Raw genomic sequence first — 15,630 nt, 5'->3', positions numbered from 1 at the left:
TTCCGGGTGCCCGGTGAATGTGCCTCCAAGCCAGACCCCTGCACGGAGGCTCCGAGAGCCTGTGCTGCTGGCAGCCCATCGCCCTCCTCACCGAAGCTCCCCTCGGCCGGGAAGAAGGGCTTACGGCTGCACCGTGGCTCCTCTCCCAGCCGGAGACCCCCCAGGACGCGGGGGGGTGCGCGCTGAGCCCCCAGCTACCGGGTGAGCTCAGTGAAGCCACCGGTCAGCTGAAGGAGCCCAGAGCCAGGGGCTGGAGTGCAGAGAGCGCCCCACCACCATGCTCCCATGTTTCTCTCTCTCACCTCAAAATGCTGGAAGCCAATTGTTCTCCGGTTTAGTCGAAAGTAAGAATAGGCAGCGAGAGCGGCGGCTCCGACGATCAGGATGGTGGCAAAGAATATCCCTGTTCCCAAGCCAGCGTGGACTGAGGCCTGCACACAGAAAGGGGAGGCGGTGATGCTTAACACCGGTGCCGTCCGAGGAGAGGGGTGCCTTCTGGAGCCCACCCCATTCTTGCTGGCCTGAGGCATCTTGGGGGCCAGTTGGGATGGAAATAAAGATAAGACAGGTAACCTGTATGTAGCCCTTGCCACTGCCAAGGTCTGTTCTAAGGCCTTTCCGTGAAACACTCCAGTTAAACCTAGAATAGTTCCAAGAGGTAGGGAGTTATTACTGTTTCTGTGTTTACATGGTTGGGAGGGGGGCGGTGATGAGGCACAGAGAGGGTAAGTGCTTGCCCAATATCACACAGCCAAAGAGGAGTAGAGGTGGGCTTTGAACCAGCCTAGCTTTGGAGCTTGTGCAATTACCCAGTATGCTATGGCGCTTCTCAGTAGCCAGCTGGGCTCACCTCTCCCCCACACTTTTATTTTTTATTGTTTTAATTTTTTTAATGTTTATTTTTGAGACACAGAGAGACAGAGCATAAGCAAGGGAGGGGATAGAGAGAGATAGACACATAATTGGAAGCAGGCTCCAGGCTGTCAGCACAGAGCCCAACGTGGGGCTCGAACTCATCAACTGCGAGATCATGACCTGAGCTGAAGTCAGACGCTCAATCGACTGAGCCACCCAGGCGCCCCTCCCGCACACTTTCAGAAAGAAGAATACTGACACCATCAACCAGCCAACCAACCCTTAAAGAGCCCGTGCTGTGTGCCAGGGACTATCCTAATTATTTTATATTTTTGACTCCTAGTTCTCCCAAGAACCTGGAGGTAGGCATTATGACTCCCATTTTGCAGATGAGAAAAATGGGGTTCAGGATGTTCTGGGATTTGTCGAGGGTTGCATAGCTGAAGAAGGGGAAGGGCCAAACCAGAGCTCAGGATTTCTTACTCCCCTTCCAGTGGCTTCTCTGTTGGCCCATTCATTCAACAAATATTAATGGTGGCAGGGGTTATGTTGCTGACGTGCGGGAGCAGGAGTGAGATGAACCAGGGCCTTGGATCCCTGAGGCCAGCCGCCATGGACGTGGGAGGCTCCTCCGGTCTCCAGAGGAAAGGAAACAGGGCTTCTAGGGATAGTTTGCCTCTTAGGGAATGGACGCCGGACCCCTTACCAGGAACCCTGGATACTCACCAATGGGGCGGGGGGTGCCTTTAAAGGCCTGGAAATGACATGAATGATCCCATTGGAGGCAAAGATGTCCCACTGAAGAATGGCTCTTCCATCGACAAACCTGGTCTCCTGGGGAAATGAGAGGAGGAGAGAGGGAAATGAGAGGAAATGAGAGGAGGGCTGGCGGAGATCTGTGGCCATCTGCCTCTTTTCCCCACTCGGGCAGCCCCTCCCTCCATGGAAGGAAGTTGCTCAGTTTCTCCGAGGTCCTGCAGTCTGCGTGTCAGACCTGTTGCTACCGACACGCAGCGCAGGACTTCTGCTCACCATCTGGACAGCCCAGAACACACTAGTTGCCCTTGGGCCGAAAGGCAGATCTAATGGCTGCAGGGAACCCTAGGGGCCATTCTGTCCCACCTGCTTATCTAAGAGGTAAGAGCTCAGAAGGAAAATGGTTTGTCTAAGACCATCCGGGTAGCAAATGGCAAACCCTGAGCCTCCGAACTTCGGGTCCACTGCTCTACGCACCACCCCGGGCTGTTAGAAAATGGATTTTTAAGTGATCTAGTCCCCTGCTAGTCAGAGCTTGATCTACGGTCTTGTGGTGGTGCGTATCACTGAGAGTTCATTAGAAATGCGGAAACTGAGGTCCCCATGCCCCACCTACTGAATTCGGATCTGCATCTTCCCAAGTCTCTAGGTGATTAAATGCATCTTAAAATTTGAGTAACCCTGGTCTAAACCACTAATCTTTAAGCCATTTGTCAGGTAAAGATGGCAAAGCAACACTCTTTGGGCATTTGCCACACGTCGTGAACGACTGTCACACGCTGTAAGCGTTAATCCACGGACTCCTCACAAGTGCCTGTGATTCCGGCACCACGGCGGTCACGGTCACCACTACCGCCACCACTTGTCACCATCACCATCATCACCGTATCACCACGTTAGTCATCAAAACTGACGCCATCACCACCATCGTCCAAATACCATCATAACCGCCATCATCGTCACTGCCATCATCACACTCACGATCGTCGTCAATATCCCCATCGCTGTCATCACCAATATCATCAGCGCCACCATCAGGAGACAGAGGCGGAGAGTCAGAGAGCTTTAAGAATGGCTTCATGTCAAGTTCCTCACTCATTACCAGCTTCTGGGGCTGGTGGTCAGCAGCGATTTGCCTATCAAGGGGCAGGGGCTGCCTAAGGGCGTGGTGTGCTACCATGTGCAGCTAATACCTTCCCTAGACTGCAGGTTTAGAGTTTATGTCCGGTCCGCGTACTAGTCGCCAGCTATTAAGCACCTACTGTATGCTAAGAGCTTTGCATGTATTATCTCCAGTTCTGCCAGGAAATCCGGAAGATGTCTCATACCAGTTGTTGCTGGTCCTGGCTAGAGGAGATGAGCAGCTGGCTTCCCAGCTTAGTTTGCAGGACGGTACCGTTGACAAGATCTTCGTAAAAAAAGACACTGACATTGGCGAGGTGGTGCTCGATGTCCCGCCCAGACAGCGTCTGAGAGGAAAGGAGAAACACGAGAATGGTCTGTAGAAGTCAAGCAATTTTGTCTTTAATAATAAGGATGACCCCGGAAAAAGAAATCGCTTCTCATGGCCTTGGTTTTCTGCCTCCGTGTGGAGGTAAGGAATGTCAGGTTTCTCTCAGGCTTCTGCTCGTCTGGGCTCTCAGCCAGAGGCTCACACCTGGCTAGGCTGTGGCACCGAATGTCATGTTCATGAAGACTGGGTCTTGAGTGGGTAACAGGGGGCTGAGCTACACTCCTCTCAGCCCTTGGGTGGGCCGGGCCAGGGGGCGGGGCGGGGGGGGCTGTCAGAGCCTGCCGCCAGCCACCTGTGTGGAACTGCCGATCCCTCGGTGACGTGTCGGACGTTAGTGTGGCAGACTGGTGACATCAGCGACTCTGGTTGTTCCCCCTCCTGCATTCTTGCCCTTCGCCTTGGAACTCTGAGTGCTCCCCGCTCTGACTTTGGGCTCAGCCACATGATCCGTCCGGGCCAGGGGCACGTCAGCCAACGTGACGGACGGGGGGCTTGGAAAGCGCTGGCAGGACTGGGCTCACTCCTGACTACCGCTTCCTGCCAGCACCACCAGGACATGCCCGGGCTGGTCTGCTGGAGGACAGGTGGCCCGTGGGGCAGAGGCCCAGGCAGGTCGGCCTCGGTCAGCCGACAGCCAGGCCATCACAGACACGCGAACGTGCCTGGCTGAGACCAGACCCGCCAGTTGACCCGCGGACGTGTGAGCTGTGTAAATGTGCGGCCACTGAGTTTTGGGGTGACTTGTGGTGATAGATACTGATACTGTCTAGAAGTACTTGTCTAAGGCACAGACACCAGGCACCGCCTCACCTCGTTTTCCCCCAGCCCGCCGTTCTGTGGCACAAAGAGGGTGCTGCGGATCGATAGGTCAGTCAGGTGTTTCAGAAATGCCCGGCCTCTGGCCGAGCTGTTGGAATAGGCCAGCACTTCCTGGGGAGAGGAAAGAGCGATCAGTCCTGGTGTGCAGGGTTGTGGGGCACCACCCATCCCGGACCCTTCCTGACGTTGGCCCCCGCTCAGGCTGCGTTTCTTCTGACTGCCTCTCCGGAGAGCCTTAGGGGCACTTTTTCTTTTCTCAGTGAATGCTACGGGCCTAAGTCACAGCCACATCACAAATAAATAAGTTTATTCATTTATTTTGAGTGGGGTTGAAGCAGAGAGAGAGGGGGAGAGACAGAATCCCAAGCAGGCTCCATACTGTCAGCGCAGAGCCCGATGTGGGGCTCAAACCCACAAACCACGAGATCGTGACCTGAGCCGAAATCAAGAGATGAAGTTCAACCTGCTGTGGCAGCCAGGCGCCCCCACAGACCATTCTTAACATGGCCGCCTGTGCAGTCCTTTGACACATGAGGTCGAATCTTATTGAAACCTTGCAATGGTCTGCATTTCACTCAGAGGAAAAGCCAAAGGCCTTACAATGGCCCAGGAGGCCCAACCCATCTGGACCCTGTTACGGGGCCCCGCTGGCCTCTCTTTCCCTCTGCTCCAGCCACGCTGGCTTCCTTGCTTTTCTTCAGACTTGTGCAGCACACTCTTGCCTTTCATCCTTTGCCCGGTTGTTCATTCTGCCTGGAATGTTCTTGCCTCAGATCTGCGTGGCTAACTCCCTTTCTTCCATTCACTCTTTCCTCAAATGCCATCTTCCCACCGAGGCCTTCCCTTATCACTCAGCAAAATGGGCACCCACAGTATTTATAATCACCTTCTAGTATTCAATACTATTTACTTATTCTGTTTACTGTTTACTTTGTGTGTCTGTTTTGTTCACTGATATATCGCAAGCACGTGGTAAGCAGTCGCAAATACTTGCTGAAACATTATAAGAACTACCTAGTTCAACTTTGCCATTGTGTTGACAGGGCTACTGAAGCCCAGAGAAGTTACGGACGCACAGCCAGTGGGTTTTGTTCTGACACTGTTTTCTCTGAAATGTTGGCACAAGCCAAGCCCCTGCACCGCAGAAACATGAGTTTGAGTGTTTGCCTTTGGTGTGTTTATGGTAATCCTGAATGTCAGAACCGTTAGATAGATACTGTTTGGTCTATGGATAATGACTCACCGTTTTGGAGCTCTTGGTTTAACTTCTATCCTGATCCTGTAAGCCCTATACTTATGCCCAGTCCCCTCTCCTTGGCTGTGCCCTTGACCTTGGGAAGCCTCAGTTTCTTCATCTACAAAATGGGGATAATAGCAGAAGTGACCTCACGAGGTCGCGTGAGAATTTATTCATACTAACAAGTGTTTAGCGAGCACCTGCTATATGCCAGCCACAAGGCAGAGAAACTCCTTTCCCCCAGGGAGCTCACATTCTGTGTGGACTAAGTTATAAGTGCTCTGAAAGGGTTCATACACGCACAGTGCAAAGTGAACGCTCAAGAACTGTTAGCTATTCTTGTTCTTTTTCTTAGCTTTGTTCTTTGATCAGGCAGCACCAAATCCTTCTCCAACTGGAGCTTTCTCTTCATTGGGCCTAACTTGTAGAATACTGAAGTGACTGTAAGTGCAGCGCTAAGTGCGAGTTGAAAGTTGACTCCACATTGATAATTTGGCTCACTGTCTGTCACCAGGTAGGCCCCACCAACTGTGCCCTGCCCTGTCCGCGAAGACAAGAGAGTGTCTCACTCCTGCAGATCAGACTCTTAAGCTGCTCCGGATGCAAAAAGAGACCATGCCAGCTAGCCCAGTGTGGCAGTTTCCACGTGCTGGCCACAGTCTAAGTGCATTACAAATACTAACTCATTGATGAGGCTGGTGCTATCATCCTCTCCATTTCCTCCATCCTGAGGAAACTGAGGCCCAGAGAGGAAAGTAACTTGTTGAAGGTGGTGCAAGTAAGTGGCAAACCCAAGCTTCAAATTCTGGCAATGTGGTCCACTGCCCGTGGTCTTAACCATGACCGAGAGCCTTTGGCTTCTTTCAAGGACTTGCCTCTGTACTAACTGCCTTCCTCCCCTGAGGCAACCCAAGCAGACGCGGTACGTACCCTCAGGAAGTTTGTCAGCGAGGGGAAGGACATCAGGACCTGCAACAGATTCCCACTGCACGAGAAGCCATCTCCCACGTAGCCAACCTTACAGGTGCAATTCACATCTGGAGGGCAGGGGTACACAGGGTCCCACTCCGGTGAGGCAGGGGCCACGGCGGCTCCAGCTCACCCTTGGGGATTGGCTGGCCAGGCTGAGGGTTGCTCAGCAGCTACGTGGCCAGAATTGGAAGCGTAGCTGGGGTGGTTACCTTTCATCCGATAGCAGAAGACGTCCCACGTTTCACTCTTGTTGTTTCTTTGTCCATAGTCTATAATTCCAACGACACCGGAGCCACAGTTCTGGGAGGAATAGGCTGTGGGGTAAGCAACCCGCCCGCTCTCCAGCCAGCCTGCAGAACACAGGTGGTACTTGGCCTGTGGGGGACACACGCGGCGGTGATCAGTGGGTCAGCTACAGTTGAGTGTTTGGTGTGAGGTCCTCTGCCGCGTGTCTGATTCTCCCATCGGACTGTAAACTCCATGGAGCCAGGGTGATGGCTCATTTTGTCTATTGTACCCCTGTGCCTGGAACACAGTAGGTTCTCATTAAATTGTTCTTGATCAATTCATTGAATGGATGAAAGCAGTGCTCTTTTTTTCTTAGAGGGACCCACGCCCTTCACACTCATTTCTCTTCTGTCCGTTCCTGAATTAAGATTTCCTATCAGTCATCTCCTACCTGGTTGTATCCGAGAGCTGGGGCAACCCCCTCTTATGACCTTCACAGCCCCTCCAGACATTTCGGAGAAACTCGGCTGTTTTGTGGGTTCGGGGAGATCGTCGGCCTGTGGTTATTGATCTCTTTCTGGTTTTTAGCTGTGACACATGCGCTCCCAGTCTGTGCTTCTGCCTTGGTGCATGAATGTCATGGCAGAGAACAGACGTCTGGAGTAAGGGCTGCATCTGAGTACTGGGTCTGCCTCCTCTTGGCTGGCTGACTCCGGGCACATTACTTAACCTTTCAGAGTCTCGGTTGCCCTGTCTGTAAAATGGGAGGAGTGACACCTACTTCCAGGGATGCTGTATAGATGGATGGTATTGCTAACAAAGCACCTGCACAGCTCCTGCCACGTAGTACGTGCCCAGTGGACATGACACGTTGATAGTATTGCTCTAGGAGGACCCTGCATTCCCCTCCAAGAAGGTAACGGCCCAAGTCTCCCTCACGCTAAGAAGAGGCTGCACCCTGTCCCCTGTAGCCCCTGCCTGCATGGTGCCCACGAACTGGGGACCACCTTCTGAGCGTAGGAGAGCTGGTTGTAGGTTGCCATGGTCGCGGCTTCGTTGGCACAGGCCTCTTTGGCTTTGTCAAAGGTCAACTTATACTGGCCCAGTGGGGAGCGTAGATGGAACACTCCAACGGTGGCGTCTAGAGAGGAAAAGAGAGGAATTGTCCAGGTCAGCCGCCTGGTGGACAGGACTTCCAGCAAAGAGCTCTCAAAGCCGGAGGCCAGCCATATCCCAGAGGCCCTCCCCTTCCAGGGATGTCAAAACACAGCATTTAAAGTATCTATCTCTTTTCTGCAAACTGGTGCAGCCACTCCGGAAAACAGTATGGAAGTTCCTCCAAAAATTAAAATATGAACTACCCTATGACCCAGCAATTGCACTACTAGGTATTTATCCAAAGGATACAAAAATGCTGACTCGAAGGGGCATGTGCACCCCGATGTTTATAGCACGCTATCAACTATAGCTTAATTATAAAAATAGCACATGTTATTGTAGAAATTTGGGCAATACAGAAAAGTAAGAAAAGAAATAAACAAAAATCACCTATAATCTTACCCCCTAAAAATAATTACTCCATGGCTAAATTTTGGTGTACTTCCCCTAAAGAATTTTTACTTTCTTTTGGTGACTTTTTATTTCGATATAATTTCGTACTCTTCTAGTCTTTTTACCTCTGTGTTTACATGTCATATACATTACAAATGTGGTTGCATACTGCATATAGAGTTTTTAGAAGTCTTTTTTTATTTTTATTTTTTTATTATTATTTTTTAAGTTTTTATTTATTTATTTTGAGAGAAAGAATGAGGAGAGGAGGGGCGGGGGGGGGGCAGAGGATCCAAAGTGGGCTTTGTACTGACAGTAGAGAGCCCAAAGCAGGGCTTGAACTCACAGACTGTGAGATCATGACCTAAGGCAAAGTTGGAAGCTTAACCAACTGAGCCACCCAGGTGCCCCAGAAATCTTTTTTTTAAAAAACTTAACATTAAATCATCATGATTTCCCCATATTATAAATTTTCTTGGGCAACATGATTTCCCCCTCAATACTTAAAATTTAATAATTTTTGTGAACTTTACAGACATATAGGTTTTTGCCAAGGACTCTATGTTTTTGATTGCCACTATGCCCTTAAAAAGGTTTTCTAGCCATTTCTCCCCTAAGATACTGAAAGATTTATCATGTTTACTGGCTGATATTTTAGCCAGACAAGGAATGCAGAGACCAGAAATAGTTCAAGAACCAAGTCACATTTTTACACTGTCAAGTTCATTATCAAATGCGACAAAAAGGGCACTTTCTTCCCCCAAAAAAGAGCTGAGTTCAAGATCTTCTTTGACTACAGCCTAGTAGCACGATCCACAGGCTACATGATCCTATCAGCCTTGGGTCTGAAATGCAAGCACTTAACAGCATAATAGCTTGGGTAAGGATGGATAACCTTGTCTTCTAACTAAGACAACACAGTTCTTAACAGTGCATTTGAATGGACGTGTAACAGTATATTTAATCATCCTTTAGTGTTCGATATATGTTATTTATAATTTTTTATGATGTGAAATAATGCTGAGATGGTACGTTTATCTTTATTCCCTCCTTAGTTTGTTTCTGGAGGATGGGTTCCCTGAAATGGAGCTACTGAGTCTTGGCATGAATTTAAAACAATTTTTTTTTTAATTTTTTTTTCAACGTTTATTTATTTTTGGGACAGAGAGAGACAGAGCATGAACGGGGGAGGGGCAGAGAGAGAGGGAGACACAGAATCGGAAACAGGCTCCAGGCTCTGAGCCGTCAGCCCAGAGCCCGACGCGGGGCTCGAACTCACGGACCGCGAGATCGTGACCTGGCTGAAGTCGGACGCTTAACCGACTGCGCCACCCAGGCGCCCCTAAAACAATTTTTTTAGCTTTTTTAAGTTTATATTTATTTATTTTGAGGCAGGGGGAGGGGCAGAGAGAGAGGGAGAGGGAGAGAATCCCAAGCAGGCTCCGTGCTGTCAGCTCGGAGCCCAGCGTGGGGCTCAAACTCATGAACCGTGAGAGCACGACCTGAGATGAAATCAAGGGCAGGATGCTTAACCGACAGAGCCACCCAGGTGCCGGAGAGCATGAATTATTTTAAGGCTCTCAGCACACACTGTCACATTGGTTGCCACAAAGGCTGCACCGGTCTGCCCTCCTCTGACCCGGGAGAATGGGCATGTCCTCCTGAGTGTGGGATGGCTCTGTAACTGTGCCACAGGGAAAGCTGGGGCCTTAGCCCAGTGCCATCCTGTCTTGCTAAGGGTAACCGCTCAGCTACAACAGAACGTGGGTCCAATATGATACCTGGTCACTTAGCAACACTGCCAACACTTTCTTGGCATTCATGAGCCAGCAGAAGAGAAGAGCCCCCTGGAGAAGATGGATGAACTGAATAAGTTTCCACCTGTGACTGAGCCATGGAACAGGCAAGGCTGGCCGAATGGATCGTGTCCTCTAGAAACAAGCCGAGCACCTTCTAGACTTCCTACTTCTTGAGGCAAATGACCCACAGATCAACGTCCTTGTTCCAGCTGCTCGTTTTGGCCCCCATCCTAAACAGCAACTGCCTGTAGAATCTCTCTGCTTGGCAGTTTTACCTTGAACACAGAATGTCCCCAACGGAGCTTCCAAACTTTGTGCCATGTTCCCTCCCATCTGCTTTAACCCAACCACCATTGGGTTTGCTCTCTCGAGATCGAAGCCTTATATGACTGACTTGTCTGCACTCTCTATGTCCACTGCGTGCCTGAGCTCACCCCTCTTCCCAGGCGAGACCCTGTTACCTTGAGGTCATTGCCTTGACAACTTTCAAGTCTCTGCCACAGTCCCAGGCCTCTATTAAGCTTCTCTGAAGACTCCCTCTCTCATCTTACCTAGAGATCTCTCCCATCCCTGACTATTCTTTGAAATATTGTGGTAAATATACATAACATAACAATTTACCTTTTTGACCATTTTAAGTGTGTAATTCAGTGGTCTTAAGTAGATCTACAATGTCATGCAATCATCGCCACTATCCATTTCTAGAATGTCTCCATCATTCCAACCAGAAACTCGGTCTGCATTAAATAATGACTCTCCACCCTCCTCCCTGCAGCCCCTCGTAACCTCTGTTCTACTTTGTCTCTATGAATTTGCCCATTATAAATACCTTATATATGTCCACAATATTTATCCTGTTGTGTCTCGTTTATTTCACATGGCATAATGTTTTCAAGTTTACTTCATATCACAGCACATGCCGGAATTTCCTTCTGGATAATATCCCACTGTATGAATAGGCTACAGTGTGTTTATCCGTTCATTTGCCGATGGTCCCTAAGGTTATGTCCATTTTTCGGGGAACATGGGAGTACAAACATCTGTTTGAGTCCTGCTCTCAATTTTTCTCTATTCTTGCTTTCTCACTGCACTATCTGTATGAGATAAACTGCTGTCTGCTGTTTTATTACTTGCCTTTCCTTGTCTTATTAATTTAAAAAATGTCCTCAGCTACATGGGCAATCTCCTTGCAAGGAGACAATATCATATATCCTATATATTTCCGTTGCTTACACTTCTTCTATCTCATCCTCAAAAGGGATTTGAGGTGTCTTAGGATTTGATACATGTTTATGGACCACATGCTTGTGTCCCACCCCCCACCGCAAATTCATAGGTTGAAATCCTAACTCCCAATATGTTGATGTTAGGAGATGGGGCCATTGGGAGGCAATTAAGTCGTGAGGGTAAAGCTCTTTTGTGTGGGATTAGTATATGTGTGTGTGTGTGTGTGTGTGTGTGTGTGTGTGTGTGTGTTTAAAGTAATCTCTATGCCCAACATGGGGCTTAAACTCACGACCCTCAGATCAAGAGTCACATGCCCTCCGGACTGAGCCAGCCAGGCATCCTGGATTAGTGCCCTTATAAAAGGGACCCCAGAGAGCTTCCTTAGCCTTTATGCTGCATAAGGACACAAGAAGATAGCAGTCTGCAACCCAGAAGAGAGCCCTCCCTAGAACCTGACCATGCCGGCACCCTATTCTTTGACTTCCAGCCTCCAGAACTGTAAGAAATACATCTCTGTTGTTTATAAGCCATCCAGTCCATGGAACTTTGATGTAGCAGCCTGAATGCACTAAGACAGTACATAACGGGTGTTAAATCAGTAATTATTATTGCGCTATGGAAAAACTGCTTCACTAAAATGACCGTGTCTGTGAAACAAACCCAACCCAGTCAGAGACCTCCCATAAATCCTGATCGGCCAGAGCACATAACGCCCCGAGTTGCTTTCTGAACCACTGAAACCCTTCCTGCGCTGGCTCAGAATTACGTGTGTGGCTGGGTCCTTCGTGGATTTCCTCTGCTAGGTTTCCAGATGCCCTGTTGTCTGAACCTCTACACTTCCTACTTGGCTTTTTTACTTGACTGCGTGTGGTGATTCTTTCATTACACCTGTGGGCTTATTACAAGCCATTCAAATCATCCTTGGAAGAGAATGCCGTAAATGCCAATCGATGTGTATTATCAAAACAACTGCTAAGAAATTGTATCTTCGTGTGGCAGGGGCTTCCTCTCTGTTGTTAAACCGCAAACTATGCTCCTTAGATTCAATTCCGGTCAATGGTTGCTAAGCAACTTGGGGAAAGGGCGCATCAGGAAAAGTCAGGACGGATGACCTTTGCGCTCCATCCAGGTTCTAAGGCTCAGGGTCCAGATCTGAGTTTATTCCATTCCTCCGCTACGGAAGCCAGCTACCTCCTTGGGCACTGGGTCCTGGGCAATGCCTGGGCTGTTTGGCCATGGTTTTTCATTGTATTCCCCTTTGCTTTTGCACAAGTCCCTTCCCCAAGCCTGATAGAGACTAGAGTGCTTTGAGGGGCGCCTGGGTGGCTCAGTCAGTTAAGTGTATGACTCTTGATCTCACGGTTTGTGAGTTCGAGCCCCGCGTCGGGCTCTGCACTGAGGGCACGGAGCCCGCGTGGGATTCTGTCTCTCCTTCTGGCTGCCCCTCCCCCGCCAGTGCACTCGCTGTCCAACAAATAAACATTGAAAACCTTCCTGGAGCCTGACAGAGACCAGGGCGCTTTGGGCCAGCAGCCCCGGCCGCACTGACCTTGGAAGTGGAGGTCGGTGCAGCTGGCAGCGGCATGGCACAGCCCGTTGTCCTGCAAACAGCGGTCCACCGGCAGCCGCTCCGGCTCGCAGTCCAGCCCGTCTCCCACGTAATGACTCTTGCACTCACACCTGTGCTTGCCCTGTGGGGACAGCGGAAAAGATGAGAAGCCTCTCTTCTAGGACCCCGGGACCCCTCCACGCTCTGCGGGCCACCATCCAGCACAGGAGACGCTCAGCAGCACCAGGAAAATGCGTCTCCTCCACGTCTCATGTTTGCACAGGCTCATGAGGAAATGTCATAGCTGAAATGTCACCTCCTCCGAGAGAGCGTCCCTGGCGCATTAAATAAAGCAGCTGTCCCAGCCCTCTCTAGCACACCGGCCCAGTTTATGTGCTTCCCCACTCTTGGTGCTTTCTGAAAGTATCTCGTGCATTTGTCTCTGCACTGGGCATGACCCCCTCCCTCCACCCCTGCATAAGCTTTTTCTTGCTACATCCCGGCACCTGCGACGGCAGACAGTAAGTGCCTGGTGACCACTTGCTGAATCAATGAATGATCTCATTTAATCCCCATGACAATTCTGTGAGGGCTGTATTATTATTAGGCTCACTTAGCAAATGAGGAAACTGACACCCGGAGAAAGTAAGTAGCCAGCCCCGGGCCACAGAGTGTTAAGTCTGGGAGCTAAGGCTCAGGGAGTGACTCCAAGTTCAATAATGGACTTTATTGTCCACCATCTTCTCTTGCCAATGGATAAACAGGGCACCAGGGCACGGATTCCACTCTCCATATACATTTAAATTTATTTATTGTGTGTGTGTGTGTGTGTGAGAGAGAGAGAGAGAGAGAGAGAGAGCGCGAGCAAGCATGCATGCAGGGGGAAGGACAAAGAGAGAGAGAGAGAATTCTACGCAGGCTCTGCGCTGACACAGTGCAGAATCCAATGTGGGCCTCGAACTCACAAACTGTGGGATCATGACCTGAGCTGAAATCAAGAGTCAGACGCCCAACCGGCTGAGCCACCCAGGCGCCCCCGATTCCACTCTAAAAAGCCTTGGGTGAGGGCACAAACCTGCACTTTTCCTGCCACTTCTCACCAACATTTTTTGTTTTAATAAACTTTTAATTTTGGATAGTTTTAAATTTATAGAAAAGTTGCAAAGATAGCAGAAAGAGTTGCCATATACTCTTCACCAGGTTCCCCTACCTTGCCTTCTTAGATAACCATAGCACATTGGTCAAAACTAAGAAGTTAACAGTGGTACATTAGTATTAACTAAACAATAGGCTTTATGTGGATTTCACCAGTTTCCCCCTAATGTCCTCTTTCTGCTTAGAATGCCACTTTGCATTTTAGCCTGCAGACCTAGCAACACACGCACTGAGGTGGGAAGGAAGCTGAGGAAGAGGCTGAACATTAAGTGAGGTGAAGCCAGGCTGAACAAGGTGCAGAAGGGCTCCCATCCTGGGGGTGGGGGGTGGGGAGGGACGAGAGACTCACCGGGCCAGTCATCTTGCAGGTGGCATGCTCATGACACCCTCCATTGAGGCCGTCGGCGCAGGGGTCTATCTCTATGCAGCTGCGGCCGTCCCCCTTGTAGCCCTTTGGACAGCTACAGGAGACCCTCGTGCCCTTCTGGGAACACTTGGCGACCTTGGCACAGCCCCCGTTGTTCTGTTTGCAGAAATCCACAACTGCAGGAGCAGAGGGGAGACAGCTCATTTAAGCACTGTCTGTGCAAGGTGGGCTTCAGATGGGGGCATGGGCAGCCCTGGGATCAGTGGTGTTGGGATGTAAATGGTCCCCGACATATTGGGGCCTTCTTTCCCCATGCCCAGTGGCCTCTCTGCTAGCCTTTGCAAACACTGGTATCCCGTGGCCGATACCCTCAAAGACCAGGCCTGATGATATCCGTCTACCTCTGGCCCCTTTGTCATATACCTCTAGGCTCCATTTTGGTAGTAGTTTTAATGTTAGGACAGTTGTGTGTGTGTGTGTGTGTGTGTGTGTGTGTGTGTGTGTGTGTATGCGTGTGCAGAGTTAGTGCACTCTTGAGTACTTTGTGAGATGGGCATCATTACCCCCATTCTACAGATGAACAAACTGAAACACAGAGAGTTTAACTGATCCGACAAAGGCAAAACAGTGGTAACATGGTAGGGCTGGGATTTAAACCCAGGTTGGTCTGGCCCCAAAGTCCATGCATTCCCCACTGTGTTGTGCTACCCGTTAGGACCTTTGTTTTCACCATCTCCCAAATTTCAACCCAATACTAGATTTAAGGGGTAGCTGGAAAGCCATCTGATTTCTCTTGCCTGGCTTTTTGCCCGGAGTCATGGCAGCCACTTGAGACTTTGAAAGAATAAACATGAGGACAAAAGGCCTTCTCCGAGGATAGCAGAATAGAAAGACTGAACCTGGGTCTTTGGTGCCATTGTTGAGTGACCCACTTCCTGGCTGCCTTGTAGCAGACTACAAAATAGCAGGTATAGCAAGAGCTCATTTCTATAAAGCAAGTATCTCTATTTGAATATTTACTCATGAAAGAAGTTAGAAAGTACATGGGGCTGACACTAGTAGGTTTCTCCCAATGTGTATTGTCTCCTTTTTCTACAGCAATGGAGTTTTAGCTGGGCTCATGGCTCCCCAACTGAAGACTACATTTCCCAGGCTCCCTTGCAGCTAGGTCTGCCGGATGATGAGGTTCCAGCCAATGCTATGGGAATAGACAAAATTTTTAGCAACTTCTAGGTGCATCCTTAAAGGGAAAGAAGTTTGCCTCCTTCCTCTCCTTCTCCATCCTGCTGCCTGGGATGTGCTGATGGTACTGACCCTCTCAGGCCAGGCAAGTGAACGATGACAGAGCAATAAGATAGAAGGAGTCAGGCTCCCAGATGTCCTTTCAGACCTACATTAGCTCTGGATGCCTCCACTCAAACTATTATATGAGATAAAAATAAACATCTAAACATCTGCCTCGTGTATACCACTGTTCCTTTGGGTCTCCGTGTGGATGGAGCTGTATCTTAACTACTAAATACAGACATTGCCAAGTTCAGAGTGGTTCTCTCCAAGTGATGAGTATAATTACTAAAAAAAATTTTTTTTTGAAATTTGAGG

At 49.6% G+C, this 15,630-nt stretch overlaps 1 protein-coding gene across 1 annotated transcript in view; it reads right to left on the bottom strand.

The window, feature by feature from the left end:
• Positions 1-15,630, bottom strand: part of STAB2 (stabilin 2) — a 165,309-nt gene that overhangs the window by 5,001 nt on the left and 144,678 nt on the right. The window contains exons 59-67 of the mRNA XM_047066788.1: positions 14,011-14,204; positions 12,507-12,648; positions 7,388-7,521; positions 6,362-6,527; positions 6,111-6,217; positions 3,935-4,054; positions 2,940-3,080; positions 1,582-1,689; positions 303-431 (exon numbers count right to left, since the gene is read on the bottom strand). Coding sequence (XP_046922744.1) covers positions 303-431; positions 1,582-1,689; positions 2,940-3,080; positions 3,935-4,054; positions 6,111-6,217; positions 6,362-6,527; positions 7,388-7,521; positions 12,507-12,648; positions 14,011-14,204 — 1,241 coding nt within the window. The remainder of the gene's footprint in view (positions 1-302; positions 432-1,581; positions 1,690-2,939; positions 3,081-3,934; positions 4,055-6,110; positions 6,218-6,361; positions 6,528-7,387; positions 7,522-12,506; positions 12,649-14,010; positions 14,205-15,630) is intronic.

This window comes from Lynx rufus, unplaced genomic scaffold (genome assembly GCF_022079265.1).
Source record: "Lynx rufus isolate CCGP_SWC_20201006 ecotype Redwood Valley unplaced genomic scaffold, mLynRuf1.p SCAF_7, whole genome shotgun sequence".
Classification (NCBI taxonomy): domain Eukaryota; kingdom Metazoa; phylum Chordata; class Mammalia; order Carnivora; family Felidae; genus Lynx; species Lynx rufus.
This window is presented reverse-complemented; position numbering and strand designations above follow the sequence as displayed.